Below are 20595 nucleotides of genomic sequence, written 5' to 3'. Positions count from 1 at the left end.
TTTTTTGGTATTTTTTTTCAATTTTGTCTCTAAAATCTTATACACCATACTCAGTGGTTCTCGTTTAAAGGTCTTTTTAATTCCTATTTTTTTCTATTCTGTAATATATATCAATCATTTTTTTCCTAATTCCATGAATACTTACTTTTGGCTGTCCAAAGAAGCCTCTACAGCAAATTAAGACATAACTTATATCACAACAAACATTTGTAACAATAATAAAGTTGATAGTCTAGATTAGATATCAGTAATAATTACTTGCATCTAATTTCTTCTTACAAATTTTTTTGTTAAAGCTTTCTTCTTACAAATTTTATAAATTTCTTGGCTTTATTTCAAATTAAAAATAGTTTCCCTTGTTTATTAATCATAAACATTGGAAAAATATTAAGTTCAATTACCTTCATTCTATCCATTTTTGCTGTAATATTTATTAAAAACTCATTAATTTGTGTTATTTATCAAACAACTATTCATTCTCAATTATATAAAAAAGGATCTAAACACTTACAATTCACTAATATTTCCATTACTGATATTAGATTCAGTCATTAGAACAATAGAAGTCCCTAGAAAGAGCAAAAGAATCTCCAAGCATTCCATTTAACTCTTTATGTTATTTCAGAATTTTTCATGTAGATAAGCACTGAGATCAATACCTCCTACATATTTTGAAGATATTTGTATTAATAAAGTTATAATGCAATACTAAAATCATAAAACAATTAATTTATTATTGAAGTGCTATTAAAAAAGAGATGTGAAATGATAAATATTACAAAAAACTATTGTACTTAGATAACAGAAAAAAAAATCTTTAAATGCTATAAATAATTATCAGGTATTTTATTGTTTCCTGTGAAACTTGAGTATAATGGAATGGCATTTCATCATCAGCTGATTTTATTCTCATCTGTTATATGTTTACATCTTTTATATTATATTTTATTAGATTTTTTTTTTAAGAAAATGAATATGTACATATTTTTACGGAAATTTTTATAAATAAGGAAATCCTAAATAAGTTGTATATTTTTATTTTTTTCAGTTTTTTACAGTATAACATCTAAACTAACCTAATCTTGGAGATAAATATTAGTTGACTTCTGATAGCTCTTTTTGGTTATTTGTTTTGTGGTCAGTAAAGTGAAACTTAATATTTGTTTTATTACTGTTTGGAAAAATAAATGCCAGTGTGATTTTATTGAAAAAAATTTTTCCTCATTAGTGTTAGTGTTTTGTAATAGTTAAATACGTCTTCCTTCATTGTACTTTTATATTTTAAGATTTATGTGAGCTGATAGAATCATTTTTTTGTTGTTAGTGCAGTGTAAATTTATCGGTTGTAAAGTATGTGTTTATGTTTAAAAAGTAAGAGGATTAGCGAGTTAGGAAAGATACTATTCTTTATTACTAAAACTTGTATAAATTTGTATCAAATGTGTTCTTAATAAGGTGAAAGTTTTCAGTGTGGTAAACTTCTTTTATTAAAAAAAATAAATCATTAGATATATGCATTTTAAATAATTAGATTGCTAGAAATTTGTTTATGAAATAGTTATTTCTTCAAAAAAAAAAGAGACTGTATTTAAACTTAATGACACAAGTTTTAAATATTTTAATTGCTAACCATGGGCTCCAGATTAGATTCAGGACAATTAACATTTTAGTAAATTGCCAATAACTGACGTCCATCTCTATTTCAAGCAAATATCATGTCGTTATTTTCTCACTTGTAAACTCATACATAAAAATTACAAATTGTATTGATGGCTAACCTGCATTGGCATGTGCCCAAATGTTTCCGGTTTAATTTGTGATTACATAGTTAACAGAGCTAGGTTCAACTTTTATAATTTATTAATAACATAATTTTTGTATAATAATAGTCTGGTATTTAAGTAGGAATAGTTGGTTCACTTTCTTATACAGCCTGGCAAAGAGCCAATGAAATGAAAAATCATTTTCATGTATTTTTTATTATTATAAATAGACATTTGCTTATTTTTATAACAATGCTGTTGGCATCAATTTTACTTTTAAGTTGTTTATCAGGTTACTTACTGATACAAAAGAGATTTATTATTGACATCAATAATAAATAAAATCCATATAAAATGACTGATAATATCTATTCTTTACACTTCCCCTTCTTTAGTATATCACAGAATTATAATCTAATATCATGGTAATATCAATTCCTCTACTGAATTGAAAAGCACTGCATGTAATTCACTGCTTCAAAACAGTGAATGCCTGCCTATTTTATTTTGTTACTTTGTACTTTTTGCTCCATCTTCTTATGGCTATGATGTATATAAAATATCTGCCAAGAGGCACCAATTTGTTATTTTCTCTGAAAGTAATGATATGATGCTAATTATATAAATTAATCCCTGTGATAAATGGAATGAAGGTGCAGTTGTTTTTTTATTTGACTATTACCTGCCATTACAATGGGCATAGCATATTAATATTCAACATTACATTCCTCAATGAAGAAGAGAACAGGAAAATACTTCATTTCTTACTTATTAATTCTGGCATGGGATGTTCATTATTAATAATAATAGTTCTCCCTTGTTTTAGAATCCTTCTAATTTACAACTAATTTATAGAAAATCAGATATAAACTAACACACATATACAACTAGAAAATTTTTCGTCAAAAATTTTAGTTCTTGTCAGGATTCTCAAATTTTTGAGAAATAACAAAAATTAGAGGTGATATTTTTTATGTTAGTAATTTGACTCTGTAAAGCAAACTGACTCAAATTTTTGAGAAATACAAAAATTAGGGGTGTTATTTTTTGATATTAGTAATTTGACTGTAATGCATTATTAAGCATAGGTAAGTAAAGGAATCAGTAGCAGAGTTGAGTGGACAATAAAATTGGAAATTTACAAAAATTGGCTTTTATTTTGAGTTGAAAAACTTTACCATTAGTGATAAAGTGTAATGATAAAAATTCTACAGAAAGGAAAAAATTATTTATGGTACAAATAATTAAGGTTGCAAAATGTTATAAATAATTTGAGATTAAAAGATTTGTTCAGAATAGAAAGAAAAATATAAAATTTGATCAAACCAATCAAATGATTGGTGATAAAGAAATAAGTCTTATAATAACTTTATGCTTTAGAATAGAAAAAATTATAAATGGTGGCTGTGTTAAAGAAGAAAAATTAAAGAAGTTTTTATGCATACACAAAAAGAGAGAGGGAGAGAGAGATATACATACATTCTCTGTTAAATATTTTAGTTATATTTATTAATTTATCAAATTATATGTTTATTTGCTAGGCGTTTCAAGCAGGCTAATTTATTTGTTACAAATTTAATTGTAAGATGAATAAAAGTAATGCATTTGTTATTATTTATTACTTTAATTTTTTTGCAGATTATTAAATTAAATACAATATTAGATGAACTTAGAACTGCAGATAAAAGTACTGATGAATATCCCACCTCAGCCTGTGATAGTGTTGTAAATCTAAAACAAGATGATGAAAAGGTATATTTCACTAATGTTATATTTAATATTGTTCATATTTAGTGATTAACTCCTTCCACAAAATTGGGACTTCATTTAATATTAAATTTGTGTGTATTTCTGGGTTACAAATTCCCTAAATAACATCTTTTTCAAGGAGCATAGCTTATTTATTACTTACTACCTTCCCAGCTATGTAGTTATAATGTGCAGCTCAGTATACTACATAAGAGAAAGTATTCTAATTGAGTCAAACCTTTTTTTTCTTTAAATTCATTTTAGCCGATTTTGATGTTTCACAATCTGTCTAACCAATAAAAACAATTTTAGCATTTGAAAATTGTTAATGTATATATGAATGTTGTCTGTATTTTACTGTATCACTAGATTAGATGGATCAATTTAGATGCGATTTCCCTTTATGATTTCTGTATATGGGGCATTGATATTATTTAAATTTGGGCACAATTAATCAAGAGGGCAGAGAAATAAATATGAACTTCACAGAACCCATATCTCAAAATTTTATTCAAAGAATAAGCAACTTTTTTCACATAATTTAATGTCCTTTAGGTAGGCCTATCTAAGATACTTTCTGATTGTGCTTGACCTACTTTAAATTCTCAGAAAGAGGAGGGGACCAAATAATGTTTTTTTTCTTGTTTCTGGGGATCAAGTCTAGTCAAGTTCTTGTATTAATTAGATGTTTTCATTACAGTTGTTAAAACTGAAGTTTATTAATAATTTTCCCTTTAAGTCATAATCTGCTGAGGATGAAGCCCTTAGAAGAGTTGCATAACTTCACCAGTTAAGCCAGGAAAGTTAACCATAAAATTAGCTTCAAAGCTACTTTTTCTAGGCTTTTCTTGTTTATTGATTTCACGCTAAATTTTTTTTCTAAAAAGATCAGAGTTTATTCATAATATGAAACGACTGGACTGGCACTAGATAGGAAATCTTTGAAATTTGCATCAAACCAGTCAAATGACTGGGAAAAAAATTTAAATTATGCTGTCTTATCCTTAAATTGTAAAATTTACCCTTAATAACCTTTTGTGCTACATCTAATAAAAATGTAACTATATTTCAGACCTATTCAAAATTCTTCTTAGAGTATTCATTTGTTAAAAATTAATGTTTAAATAAATTATTTGTATATTCAGAATAAGTAAATGTTCCATAAGTCTCAAAAAATTGGATTGACTTAACACATGCAAAATTAGTCTAGCTAGAAATAAATATTACCCATTTAAATGACTAAAGATAAAGATTAAGTGGTAGATTGTGAAGATTTTTAACAGATCTCCTATATATCCATCTACTGGGAAATTGGACATCAAGAAACTATCACTGTGGAAAAATTTCTTCAGCAATCATAAAAAACTATACTGAGGGAACTGTTTGCACAACAGTTCTTTCAGCCCATTGACCTTACCATTTGCCCATTAACTTCACAATTAATGCACAAATTGGCTACATAACTTTTAACAATGTTTATCCAAATAAATGCTTATGTATTAGCAATCTAAAACATCATCCTTGGAAGTCAAGTTGATCATCAAGAACGTCTTCAGCAACTTGTTGAAGCTGATGTTTTTAATTATTATGAGTCCAATTGTGTTCATGCAAGATATGAATATAATCATTGACTTTTGATAACACATGTATTTCTATGGAGTATTAGGTAGTCTGGTATTTGGTAATACAGGTATTTCTATGGTTGTTTCTACATGTGTAATAGATTGGGCCAAGCAAGTTTTTGGCTTTTATATCATTAATTTTTCTAATCTTTCTGAATGTTTTCAGCAGTTTTCTTCTTTTCCCCAGGCATCAAGATAACTGGAATTCATTGCTTGTACATTTGAAACATTCTAAAATTTTCCTAATTTCAAAATTTTCTCTCATTCACATTCAAATGATATCTTTTAATTTATATTGTGTTCTTTTTTGTTTTTTCAAAATAAATTTTTTACTGTCTTAAATATTTTGTTTATATTTTCATAATTTATTATTTACAGAAATCATTATTTTAACTTTATATTCTTTCATGTAAAATATTGTTATTGAATTCTCTATTTCAAGTATACATATAAATATGAAATATTTAAGATGTACTACTTAACTTTTTATTTGAACTAGGTGTTTTCTTAAGAACTCTTCAATACCCAGTCTCGCTTAAACATTTATGCCACAAATTGTTTGATACCTACTTCTGAAATCTTTTGTAGAAAATTTTGTTCAGCCATTCTGAAGTTACATATCCACAAAGAAACATACACCCAAACACATTATTCTCCCCAAGGATTAGTTGGGCAAAACTGATGGGCAGTTAGTTGCAATTTAGTTATGCTAGCTAAAATATGCTTTAACAAAGTCAATGGTAAAATAGATCTTAATGAAAAATAATATAATTATTTTATAATAGATACACAAACTATACAGAGTGTATCACAAAGTTCTCCCAAGACTTTCTATTCTACTCATGAAAATAATGGAAAAAGTTCATATAAACATATGTCCTAAAATGCTTTGTTTGCGAGTTACGGGTAGTGAAAGATTATGCTCGGATTTTAGCTATTTGGTGAAATGAGGTTGTACTGAAATTTTTAGGACATTAATTAAGGGGCACAATTAGTGATATCTTCTGGCTTTTGATCTGAAAAATCGAACAAAATAGGTCCCAGAACTGCATCTGCAGTAGTTTTTGAGAAATCTGGAAAACTATTAAATTAGGGTAAAAATACTACCCTGGTTTTTATGTTTGACATTTAATATCTTTGTTGTATGGGTAATAAACACAAAAATGTTTAAACAGAACTTATAGAAACAAAATTGGGATGAAATAAGTTGAATAAAAAAGAAAAGTTATTAAAATTCAAATTTTATTTAGAAACAGTGTACATTTCTACATTTTTCAGAAAAGTACACATGTCATGTAAACAAAAACCAAATTCTGTTTTGGTGATGTGAAAAATTTGTAAAAGCAAAATTACTTAGATAATAATTTTTTTATTATCTCACTTCTGCAACTGATGGAATACAAATTGACAACTCTGCAAGTATGTTCTATTTACCAATGAGGCAAATTTCACTTGAGGTGGTGTCAACAACTTTGCATTGAGTATACATGGACAGAAGTAAAACTTCATGAAATGGTAGAAAGCAATTTTCAACATCGATTTAGCATTAATGTATGGTATGACCTCTTCACATTAGCCGTTTGGACAGTTCATATTACCTGGCCACTTAAATACTGGGGTCATCTTCAAGCAGCTGCTGCCGGAGCTGCTTGAAGATGTTCCTCTAGTGCCGAGACGCATGGTATATTTCCAGTATAATGTTGTGCCTCCCCACTTCTATTGTGCCATTTCCACTCACTGAAATCATAATTTCCTTGAGAAATGGATTAGTTGTAGAGGTGAGGTCCACACTCCTCGCCACCAGAATTGTCTGATCCTAACGCCTTTAGATTTTTGCACCTGGGATGAATGAAAAATATTGTATTCAAGACAAAAATACATTCTCATGAGGAATTGTCTGCATTATGGATGCAGCTGAGCAACTTAAGGAAAACCCTAAAGAACAAAAAAGAGCAACAAAAGTAGTACAGAAGCATGCCAAGTGTTGAAAATGAGCTCGTTTTTGAACATTTTATAAACTGATATGTATAATGTACTTTGGTCTAGTGTAGTATTTGTAAATAAAGTTCTAATTCTCTAACTTTTTTTTTGTTTTATTCAACTTATTTCATACCATTTTGTTAAGAATTAAACTCTACAAGTTTTGTTTAAAGGTTTTATGTGCTTATTATCCATTTAACAAAGTTATTGTACATCAAAGGTAAAAACAGGACTTTTACTCCAATTTATTGGTTTTCATCCCAGATTTCTCAAACTGGTGCATATACAATGAACCTATGCTGTGGTTCTGGGACATATTTTTTCAATTTTTCAGATCATAAACCATAAGAAATCACTAATTCTGTACCTTAATTAATGATCTAAAAATTTCAGTATGGCCTCATTTCACCAGGGTAGCTGAAATACGAGCAAAATCTTTTGCTGGTCATAATTAATGAAGCATTTTTGGAAATTTTAGAATAGGTTATGGAAGTCTCAGAAGAACTTCATGATACATTCTGTATAAATTTTCATATAAAAAAATACTTCAATAATAAACAAAATTATACAAGTATACTCAGTATATTTAAAAAAATATAAAAGAAATTAAAAATTTGCTTAACATGAAAAAGCTATAAATTATCTTGATTTAAAAATGATAAAATAAAATTTGAAATACTTTATCATTATTTTTTAAATTTAAAAACTTTCCTTTTTAAAAAATTAAAAAAAAAAATTTTTAATGCATTTGATAAAGCAGTACAGACTGCAAAGGCACTAATGTGAGTGAATTAAAAAAAAAAGCAGTAAGTGATAAAGTTTAATTTCTTTACAGAATTGTATTCTTTTTTATTATAGTGATATTATTTTTACAGTGATATTTTTATTTTATGTATTTGATAATAATAAATTTATTCTGCCAGGATACTAAACAAAAAAATTCATTAAACTTTTCATATGGATATACATGTATATATATATATATTGTAAATATAACTTATTGTAAATATAAAATTAATAAAAGTAAAATACAATATTTGAGGAAAACACATGCACACACAATTTGGTAGTATAGGCTATAACAAACAATAACTGCAATTACAAAGACAGTGAAAATTACATAAAATTAGAAAATCAGGAAAGAAGTCAAATGTAAGGGAGATGTATTGGTTATGGATGTAAAATTTGGTGGATGTGGTGATTTGTTAAAGCAGTATGGAAAGTTTAAAGAAGAAGAACTAACTAATGAAATTGTTTTTCAACCAAGTAAAAAGTAGAAATTTATTTTAATCATCCAGAGCTATTTGAGAAGGCTGTGCTCTATTGCACAGCCTTCTCATGAAAATATAGAATATAGCCTAATATTAGAATATAGTAATTAGATTTGCAAACTAAAAAGTAAATTATATATTTTGGAAAATCTATTAAAATTAGAAAATTTAATGGTTATCAGCAGTAAAAACAAAGTGAGATAGTTGTGGGTGTAACTTACCACAAAAAAGGGAATCCATATATAAATTAATTAGGTTAAATTGATAATTGTGGCTAAAATTATTGAATTTTCTTGTTATTTTCAGATTAACATAATCTGAATGTTCTATAAATCTGAACCACTGGCATAGAGATTTTAAAAATCTTTGTAATTTGTTATGTAAAAACAGCAGTTATTCATTTTTTAATTTGCTGTTAAAAAGTAATGTAAAAATAATTCCAAAAGATGTTTTTTTTTTAATATAAACTGCATAGTATCTTTGATCAGAATGCCTAAGAATAATAAACTTTAAATTTCTATGAGGAGAATGATCTGGTTTTCTAAATGGACATACAAAGGAGCTGCAAGGAATTTGTTTATTAGACCTCAGAGATCCTTGTTTATTGATTAATACATTGTATCTAGTTCACTAATTAAATTAATCATGGGATTTGATGTTGATAAAGGCCTATTCTATGACTATCTCCTAATAATAATTAGAACAATAGTATTAAAGTATAAATAAGGTGACAAGGAATTTCCACTGATTTCAGAGTTGACAGAAAGATGTAAATAAAGACAATCAGGCCAAAATATGATAGCAGTTGCAACATCTAAGTCCAAGAAAGCAAATGTTGAAAGTTCATTAAAAATTATGTACAAATCTGTTCATACAAATGCAAAAATGGCTACTGAGTCTTGGAAGATTGTTAGATATCTTAAAAAGAAACAATTTATGATGCATCATAAAATTGGAATTTGTGATAAGTTTTTATTTTAGGAATACGGAGTGTACAAAAAAGAATACTGGAGAGTTTAAAAATTAATATCTTATAACTTTGATATACAGTAATAAATCACAAATAAAATGGAAGAGAAATTCTTACAGTTTTTCCCTACAAGTGTTCAGTGTGAGCACCTTCTGTCAAATGGCATACATCCAAACAATAGGAGGATTCATCCTATACTTTAATCAGCATGTCTGGAGTACTAGAAGGGCCAACTGCTTCAATCTTAACATCTCAAATTGGGTAGATAAGTAAGTAGTGGAAAGAAATGTAAAAGAACTTTTATAAAACCTCAAAGCTCAAAGCTCAAAGGAAAACTAGTGACCTTGGAAGTAACTACAAACAAGCTGTATCATTGGGTTGGGGAGAACATTCAAACAATCTCATATAGTTGCCAGTTGGTAACAGTCTCATATAGTTGGTATGCCAGTGAGGAGGCATACCATCTTGTTGCCAAATAAAATTTGTTTTGGTTTATCAAACAGTTTAAGATTGTATAACTCTTGTTGTGCTTGCTCCAGCAAAAAATAACGACCTGTAAACTTGCCATTGAGATACTGGACAGAAAATATTTTATTTTGGGGAGTCCCTTTTGGATTGTAAGAGTTCATGGTTATTTTCTTGCCTGCAGATACAGGTATTATGTGTGTTAACTTTTCCATTAAGATGGAGAGATGACTCATCACTAAACACAATACAATGAAGAAAGTCACTCTTCATGCTGCAACATTTTGATTGCAAATCAATGAGAATAGCATTTCAGAAGACTTCACAGCCTGTAACAGCTATAAATGGTATGGATGTATATCTAAGTGTTTCCTTATAACATTAAACATAGTTATCAGCAGACTGCTAGTTTGCAGCTGGTCTTCCTAGCAATTTTTTAGCATTATGCAAGAAAGATTCTTTTATATGTTCAACATTTTCTTGACACATTTGGTCATCTGTATTCTTCCATTGACACAGACATCTGGTCATTTCAAAACGATTATGCCATCAACAAATGTTATAGTCACAATTAAATATTCTATGGAATTCATATTGAGCTATAACTACATATTCACATTTAGCAAAATAGAAGTTTTTCTATTTAGGAGTCACCATCTTTGCAAGTGGCACTGTCAAGCAGAAAGACTGGGAGTCAATTTACAGCCATGCACACAACTTTTCTTTTGCTCTTTGATTCTAGCCCTAAATCAACACTATACACTTCATCTAAGAGAGATATTATAACAAACTAAAATCCTAATATTCTTTTTGTATATATCAATATGTATTGTATCAATCACATGCTTGCAGCAGAGTCTTTATGTCATGCTATTCATAAGTAATGATATTCTCAATATTGAATATCAAATGTGCAACTGAACAAAAGTTTTATAAAATGCTAAAGATCAGGGGGAATAAAGCACCTAGGGGCAGATTTGGTTTTGATTTTGGGGTACATAAATTAAAATCTAATAATGTGTTAAATAAAGATGGTACACCAATATATAATACGAAAGGTAAAGTCGATAGATGGGTGGAATATATTGAAGAGTTATACGGAGGAAATGAATTAGAAAATGGTGTTATAGAGGAAGAAGAGGAAGTTGAGGAGGATGAAATGGGAGAAACAATACTAAGATCTGAATTTAAGAGAGCATTAAAAGATTTAAATGGCAGAAAGGCTTCTGGAATAGACGGAATACCTGTAGAATTACTGCGCAGTGCAGGTGAGGAAGCGATTGATAGATTATACAAACTGGTGTGTAATATTTATGAAAAAGGGGAATTTCCTTCAGACTTCAAAAAAAGTGTTATAGTAATGATACCAAAGAAAGCAGGAGCAGATAATGTGAAGAATACAGAACAATTAGTTTAACTAGTCATGCATCAAAAATCTTAACTAGAATTCTATACAGAAGAATTGAGAGGAGAGTGGAGGAAGTGTTAGGAGAAGACCAATTTGGTTTCAGGAAAAGTATAGGGACAAGGGAAGCAATTTTAGGCCTCAGATTAATAGTAGAAGGAAGATTAAACAAAAACAAACCAACAGACTTGGCGTTTATAGACCTAGAAAAGGCATTCGATAACGTAGACTGGAATAAAATGTTCAGCATTTTAAAAAAATTAGGGTTCAAATACAGAGATAGAAGAACGAAACATGTACAGCTAACATGTACAGGAACCAAACAGCAACAGTAACAATTGAAGAACATAAGAAAGAAGCCGTAATAAGAATGGGAGTCCGACAAGGATGTTCCCTTATCTCCGTTACTTTTTAATCTTTACATGGAACTAGCAGTTAATGATGTTAAAGAACAATTTAGATTCGGAGTAACAGTACAAGGTGAAAAGATAAAGATGCTACGATTTGCTGATGATATAGTAATTCTAGCCGAGAGTAAAAAGGATTTAGAACAAACAATGAACGGCATAGATGAAGTCCTACGCAAGAACTATCGCATGAAAATAAACAAGAACAAAACAAAAGTAATGAAATGTAGTAGAAATAACAAAGATGGACCACTGAATGTGAAAATAGGAGGAAAAAAGGTTATGGAGGTAGAAGAATTTTGTTATTTGGGAAGTAGAATTACTAAAGATGGACGAAGCAGGAGCGACATGAAATGCCGAATAGCACAAGCTAAACGAGCCTTCAGTAAGAAATATAATTTGTTTACATCAAAAATTAATTTAAATGTCAGGAAAAGATTTTTGAAAGTGTATGTTTGGAGTGTCGCTTTATATGGAAGTGAAACTTGGACAATCAGAGTATCTGAGAAAAAAAGATTAGAAGCTTTTGAAGTGTGGTGCTATAGGAGAATGTTAAAAATCAGATGGGTGGATAAAGTGACAAATGAAGAGGTATTGCGGCAAATAGATGAAGAAAGAAACATTTGGAAAAATATAGTTAAAAGAAGAGACAGACTTATAGGGCACATACTAAGGCATCCTGGAATAGTCGCTTTAATTGTGGAAGGACAGGTAGAAGGAAAAAATTATGTAGGCAGACCACGTTTGGAATATGTAAAACAAATTGTTAGGGATGTAGGATGTAGAGGGTATACAGAAATGAAACGACTAGCAGTAGATAGGGAATCTTGGAGAGCTGCATCAAACCAGTCAAATGACTGAAGACGAAAAAAAATTAAGTTTTTAAGAACATGCCAGAGAACTTATTCAGGATGCTGAATATTTTCAGTAAGATATTTAAGAAGGCTTGATATTACAGTAATTGTTTCAATACCTCATTTTGTGATTTATGTTAATTTTTAACGTATATTTTAAAAAGGAAAGTAGACATATTGTGAAAGCATAATGTCTGTCTAAATGATGAGTTATAATTTTGTTGGATTATATAAAAAATACAGTTATTTTAATTATTGTTTTGTGTATATGTTTATATCATTGACATAATTTAAACTATTATATATATATATATATATATATAATTGTTAGGGATGTAGGATGTAGAGGGTATACTGAAATGAAACGACTAGCACTAGATAGGGAATCTTGGAGAGCTGCATCAAACCAGTCAAATGACTGAAGACGAAAAAAGAAAAATATATATATATTTATTTTTTTTTAGGGTGCAGTATCTTTCTTTACTGAAGCCAGCTGTGTGACACCTAGACCTTCCTCTCAAAGTACCAAAGGTTGTTTTGCGTGCAGGAGTTGTAAATGCAAGGTTATATAAATTTGTTATTAAATTTTTTTTCTGAATTTGTTTCTAACAATTGCTTTATTTGTTTTAAACAAATTTTTCTGTAGTGTTATCACCATTTTTTTTGTATGTCACTGCTAATATTTTTTCGGATCTTACGTATTAACACCACTGCAGCTACAGCTAACCTAACCTAACCAGTTGTCTTTTCTAAGTCCTACTTGCTGATCACATTGTCTTAAATAACATTTCCAAAACTTACGTTTACCAAAATAAAGTTTTGTTTTTTTGGTAAAATATTTCGCTTCTGAAAAACTAAAATTGCACCTTGTTCTGTTTTTGGCAAATCCCAAATATGCATTTTTGTAGCACTAAAAAATGGCGTCAAAAATCAGCAAACAACAAGGAATCCAAAAGATTGCTCTTTATTGGTGCATTAGCGCAACTTCTGCTGCGGTGGCATTAATACATAAATACCATTTTTTCTTTCCATCTGGCTTACACATACCAATTTTCAGCATTATATTACCTCGTGTTTGTGACATATGTTTAAGGATTGAAAGGAAAAGAACAACGTACAATAGATAGATAATGATTAATGAAGAAGCCAAAGACACAGACTAGGACTTTCATCACATGTAGAAAACCTATAATGATGATATTGTAAAATATTTCAGATATTCTGTTTGCAGTCATCACTGATGTTATCCATTGCCAAAATTTTACAATTTGAAAAATTTTTTGTACTTGTTTTATTTATGTATTTAAAAAGTTCAATAATACCTTAAGTGCATAAATATTTAATCAAGAGTAAAGTAAGACAGCTTTAATATGAACTTCAAAATTGACAAAGTAGTTTTAATAATGATAATGATATTATTAGTTATATTATATATATATATATATATATATATATATAGTTATTATTAGTTATGATATTATATTAGTTGATAATGATATGCACTTTACATTTAAATAATACAGTATAAAATATTACTAGAAGTTACAATTATTGATATAAATTATATTAGACTTGTTATTTAATTATAACATTTTTTACTAAGTAAAAAAGGCATCAAACGTAGACTGGCTCAAGTTAGGGGAGTATTTGTTAGAAAAAGTTTTAGGGGGTTAAAAATAAATTCTGAAATCAGTAATTTTTTACAGCAGTGAAACTTAGAACCATATATACTCATCTTGTTCCTGTTCTAAGTATCACTAGGTCCTGGGTACACAGGGAGGCTCTATTATAAGTTGCAACTTAAATCTTACTTAAACTAATAAAATTAGTCCAAACCGCTCAGGTATTACACAAAATGGCTTAATAATTAGAGAAACATGTACAAAATTCCAAAAAAAACAAAATCATTTTTGCAACTTGGAAAAAGTGTTAAAAACTGATAAAAAATAATAAATATCACTAAAAGACATCCAATTTTAATTTCTAGAGTTGCATTTATTATGTAGACCTATTCTGCACAAATACTCTTTTAGCTTGGCTCTAATTTTGATGTTATCTTATTAAAACTTATATTGCTGTTATGTGATAAGAAAAAAATTATTAAAAAATATTAAAATACAAACAGAATGAATTTGTTTTCATCAGCTTTTTAACAAACATTAATACATGAAAAGACCTTATTGATGAGAATATATGTACAGAAGTTCAATCATATATTAAGTTAAAAAATATTAATTTTATGTGACTTGCAAGGACTATCAGAGGTTCATATATTAAGAGTATTAAAAGAAGCCAAAGAAGACACAGCTACTATAAACTTGATTGAGCTTTTTACTGTCTTCAAAAGTAGAAGTTCCATCAAAAGTTTTCATCAAAGTGTTACATTTTCATAATTTGAACATAAATTCTCATAAATTTTTTCAAATACTAATTAATTGAAGAATTGGAATATGAAAGGATCCCAGATCCCTCTTTAATTTATTTTTTCAGATCTTTTACTTTTTCTTTTTAAATTTAAGACCAATTTTAATAAAAAAACTGTTCCAATTTTGGAATAATTAAATTTCTGTTATTTGAAAGAACTAGGGGGCTGAGATCTATGGAGAATTAAGGAATGAAGCACATAGATATGATTTTTAATATTTTTCTTTTGGTAAAACTCATTTAGAAAAAAGTGATTGGACTATTAAAATGTTTTAAATTTTGTTGATTGAGGGAGCCATATATGTATTGAGCCTACATTTGTACGTTTAAAAAAACATTTTGCATTTAACATTACAAATATTTAAGTATTTAATTTTTTTTGAGGCAACAAAGCCAGAAGGTTTCAAAGTCACCTTGACCATCATTATTTTTAAAGGTGAATACATTTTGAAAAAATTCTGTTATTGTGCAAAATATTAATTTTTGTTAATTGAGTGCTAGAGACGTGAGCATCCTTTTGAGAAATAAACCCTTAACCATTTCTTTCCTGTTTCTTTTTTAATTTCTTCTAAAGGTAAAACATTTTGAAAAATAAAAGTTTAAAACAAAAAATATTTAAACTTTTGTAATTTATGGATATGGACTGTGTAAAAGCCTGTCGGGGACAAAGAGAATTGAAGTTCTTCTTCTGTATTTCAATTTTTTCTTGAAATAAACATTTTGAAAGAATAAAAATTTTAATATAGCAGTATTTAAGTTTTTTTCTTGTGTAAGTTGGTGGTCCAAAGGAGTGTTAAACATTTTTTCAATTCTAGTGGTAGTATCTCTTGGGGCACATTGAATTAGACTTCAATAATTAATCTATCCATCAAATTCATTTAATTGATATGTAATTAGTGGTTTCTTAATGCTCAGACTGTATTATTTAACTATAGTTATTAATTTTAACATTGAGTACCAAGGGACAAATAGGGGGAATATATGACAAGTTACGTAATTATTATATATGTAACAATGTCACTTGGGAAAAAATAATTTTTACAAAAAAAATACTTTGGAAAAACAAGTTTTACAATGTTGATATTTTTTGTATGAGATGTGTTCTTGTAATTACCTTGGACAGACAAACTGTTTTCATTTAACAGTATAGATAGATAATTCATTATTTGCTTAACACCTTGGCCCATTTCTGATATCTTCTTGTTCTGTAACAAGTGCTTAAAACTTTGAGATTTCCTTGTAGCCTCTTGGCTCAACTCCAGTTAATCTACCTGCGGTGCTATGTTAAGTTGATTAGCCTAGTTGAAGACTAGAATAATGAACCCTAGTGGGACTAGAGTCAGCAAGTCTACGATGGAAGGAGATTATGATTTACATCAAGTTTTTACTCAATAAACCTTTTAATCTGTATAAACTGATTATTATATTTGGAAGTATCAAGCAATATGTAAAAGTAGTCGCAAATTAGATTAGAAAATAATCCCAATCAGGCAAAATCTAAGAGAACATGTCAGTAATCATTCTCAACTATACTAGTTGTAGCAAGCCAGTAAAAATATTAGTTGGAACTTCCCTCAAACTTTATAAAATAAATGAGGATGTTGGATAAAGTAAATATTAACATGAACAAAAAAATTGTAAAATAGCATCAATAACTACTACCCAAAAAATAAATATGTATATTATATTTGTTTGGTAAATATACATACGTACCAATTTGCATTATTATAATTGTTTTGTTTTTAGTTTTTTTAGAATTTCTTTTTTTGTAGTTATTAATTATTTTTTAAAATTATTTTTGCAGTTAACTATTTCAAAACTTCAGCAGCTGTTAAAAAGTCAGAATTTCCAGAACTTCTCCCTGAAAAACAAGGTAAAAATGTTATACGTGTTTTACATTACTGTAATATTAGGAATAATAACTTTAAAATTAATTATTTTTGCCATATTACAGAAAATGTTTGGTAAATTATACATTGAAAATTTAAATTCCAGATAATGTATCTGATTTGAAATACGTTGGTTCAAAAGTACAATTAATAATACTATTTGCAATAAATAAATATTACTTCTTTCAAGGGAAGAAATTTTAGTCCTAAAAATCTGTTGTATTTGAGTTTTTTTTAGTGATTAAAGGAATTTTAAATGTAAATAAAAATATTTAAAAAGTAAATATTTATTTATTAAAGAATTCTACATTACAATCACTCAGACTTAAGTGTAGATTGCAATATTAAGTATTACAATAATAAAAGTAATTACACTTTATATTACAAATTTATACATAAGTAGTACGCATATTCAAATAATACATCTGGACTAAACATTGTATCATTCAACTTTCAATTATTAGTAATATTCAAACAACTGCTAATGTGTTCAAGAGTAAAGATCTGTTACTATCATAAGATATATTAACTAGTAGCTTCCCTTCAGAGAGGAAGCTCCATTTAATACTACTGTAACACAGCTTTCAATAAGGTAAATTGCTATTCCATATTCTATTTAACAGTATTAAAAAAATTTCAGCATCAGAAAATTTAAAAATCCAGTCCGTAGACTATCATAAAATAACTTCTATTTTCCTTTATGTAGATTGATAGTTTGATATGTAAGACTTAAAAAGTTAGAATAAGTTAGCAAAGTAAGAATAAGTTCTTTTAAACATTTCACTTTTAGGTTTAGAAATGAATTGCAGAACATATGTTATACTTGGCTACCCTAGTATTACTTTGAATGTTGTTTTCACTCCTGATATTAAAAAATTTTAAAACCAAATTTCAATACAAACAAATTGTAAAATTTTGGCATCCATAAATAATGAAAAAGTGTGTTCTAACCTTGAATTTTTACAAATTAAAATAGGATACTTAATTGTTTTCTGGAGAGTGCTCAAAGTTTTAATCATTGTTAAATATGTTCTACTCCAACATACAATTCCATACTGCAGTTGCAATCCCATGAGTGCATGATACTCATATTAAAACTGATTTTGGTTTGTGAAAGTGTAAAGAATACAGTAATCAAAAATTTTTATTCATTTAAATTTTCAGTTTGTTATTTTGGTTGAGCCTGATAACCTTTGTTCAGTTATTAACTCTAAATACTTTATTTTTTCAACCTGCTGAAACACAATACAATTAACACAATTAATGTAACTAATTGTGTTGTGATATCTATAGTATAATGGTTCATCAAGTTTGATATTTTTACTTATATTGAAAATCATAAATTTTGTTTTGTCACTAAGGACCTTACAATTAGCATTAAACCAATATTTAGTAGTCTCTTTCTTGCAGCATTTTAATTCTAAGCTTCCTCTGCCACATAACTGAGAGCAGTATATCTGCAAAGGCTATCTGAGAATCCTCAAATTTTCTTATACATAAATTATTTCATTTACTATATTTATAGGCTCTGTCAACATTTTCTCTAGAGGTAATACTTTCGATAGATTTTCATTTTTTCTACTACCTAATATCCTATTCTCTGTATTCCGTTCTACTACGTTATTATTTCTATGTTCATTAAAACATGTAATAAAGTTTGTGCTTAGCTTTATTAATATCACTGGATAAATGATTTTTGTTCCTATAAGAATTTAATTTAAATTTCCTGCTATAAGAATGGTTTTTAAATCTCTTAAATAGTAAATTTCTTTTTTTTATTCTTTCACAAAGCTCTAAGTCAATATCCATAGTTTTTTAATAGTGATTTTCCCTGCTGTTTTTTCTCATATTAAAAGAACATAGCTCTTTTTTAAATTTGTTAAAAGAAAGAGTAGCACTAGTTGGCTGAAATAACCTCCCCCCCCCCACAATTATATATACTAACTATATAACCCAACCCCGTAGGGGGAAGACACCCACCTTGTGACGTTACCAGTCGCCACACCACCCCCTCTGATCCGAGCCCTGAGGGGCTTTACTGGAGGTCGTCTTTAGACCCTCTAACTGCTTACATCTCACAGTCATCAGCCAGGCCTCAGTTGGGATAAAATGCCTTGCGATGTAAATGCCTTTGAGATATTTGCATCAGTAAAATACAAATCAAATTTTGCCTTCATATAGTCTCAAATGAACATCTTCACATCCAACCTAACATGATTCTCTCAAACTAACTGACCGAAACTGCGGAAGTGCGAACCCCGCGCCTAGTGCAGATTTGAGAGCACCATTTGTGACTGTGAATGCCTCAGAAAATGAATGAGTTGAAAGGTAAATCAGTGCTACACTCAAAATTATGTCTTACGTAACATAGAAATTCAGACCTACACTCAAATATAAGTCGACCAATTTAGGTCCTAACAAGGGGAACATAACCTCATTCCAGTCCACGTGGGAGCGGTGACAAACCCCACACACATCTGGTCCCATCATGGAGTTTTGCATGGCATTACCAAGTAACCATCAGAACTGCCATTGGCGGAGGGAAGCCATGCCCCTGGCTGCACAGGCTACCATACCCCGCCGGTGCGGCCATCCCCACCAACAGGAGCCCCAAATCAAATAACAAAAAAACATCAATATAACCGTGGCACGATGCCAATGCACCTACCTCCAACCAATCCAATGCCTAAGCCAGAATCCTAGCCACCCGGGATGCTACCATGATCGAGTACCTCGATTAAACTCCCTCTGTAAACCTACACTCTGCAAGGGCGTGAAGAAAACCAGCCACTATAGACCACTCCTTAAGGATCATCCAGTTAATATGGAGATCCAGAAAGGAATGCATTCTCTCAAGTTCCCTGACAGTTCGTGAACGTTTGACCTCATATTGGGGACAGATAACTATATATACTAAATTAGTGGATTTACATAAATCCTCTAATTTTTTATAATCTATGATAATCTTTCTGCCCTCTACATCAGAGTTTTTGACAGGCTTACTTAATTCTTTGAGAAATTTAACTGCACATGTTGTCAGTTTATGATTAGATATATCAGAATCAAAGACTTCTACTGTTTAATCCCTACTTCTAAAAATACATGATCAATCAATACATGAAGGGGTTCATGTTTATTAAGGATAAAAAATTTCATTTTTTATCTTTAGTAATTTTGTTGACTATTTTCAAATCATAAAAAGGTAATAATTGTCAGTATTTGTCTACTATGTTTGTTTTTCTTAATGAACATTAATATCTCCAGTTAACATAAGATCACATAACTCACTGGTAAAAGTATCTTTAGAATAATAACTGAGCCTGTGTACAGATAACACTGTTAATGAAATGGAAACATTTCATTAACAGTCTTATTTATCCTGATATATACATATCTCAGACAAAATTATAATATCTGGTCTGCAATTAACAGGATTCATAAAAACTTGTGTGATAAAAATTTTCCTAATGAGTAGAAATATTTTAATGTTACAATCCACTATCACTGCTTAAAAACAAAATTATATCTACGTACTTTTGACATTAAAAAAAACAAAGAATAATAATAATAATAATAAGAAAAAAAATAAAAACAATAATTTTTTCTTTATAATAAAGTTTTCCAAAAAAAGAAGAAAATTATAATTTGTCTAGATCCTGAGCTGTTATTTTAACGACAAGAGCACCATCTTCTTTTTGCATTAGTATCACACTATTGTGAATCCAAAGGTACTTGAGGGCTTTTTCTTTATTGCATTGTTTAGCTTGTGCTAGCATTCTTCTCTTAGATGCATGCA

At 28.9% G+C, this 20595-nt stretch overlaps 1 protein-coding gene across 1 annotated transcript in view; it reads left to right on the top strand.

Annotated features, from left to right (window-relative positions):
* LOC142318788 (uncharacterized) overlaps window positions 1-20595 on the top strand; it is a 324097-nt gene that overhangs the window by 222923 nt on the left and 80579 nt on the right. The window contains exons 39-41 of the mRNA XM_075355258.1: window positions 3402-3515; window positions 12951-13049; window positions 16715-16783. Coding sequence (XP_075211373.1) covers window positions 3402-3515; window positions 12951-13049; window positions 16715-16783 — 282 coding nt within the window. The remainder of the gene's footprint in view (window positions 1-3401; window positions 3516-12950; window positions 13050-16714; window positions 16784-20595) is intronic.

Source organism: Lycorma delicatula, chromosome 2 (assembly GCF_047948215.1).
Source record: "Lycorma delicatula isolate Av1 chromosome 2, ASM4794821v1, whole genome shotgun sequence".
Classification (NCBI taxonomy): Eukaryota; Metazoa; Arthropoda; class Insecta; order Hemiptera; family Fulgoridae; genus Lycorma; species Lycorma delicatula.
The sequence above is the reverse complement of the archived record's forward strand: the minus strand, read 5'-3'. Positions and strand labels throughout refer to the sequence as shown.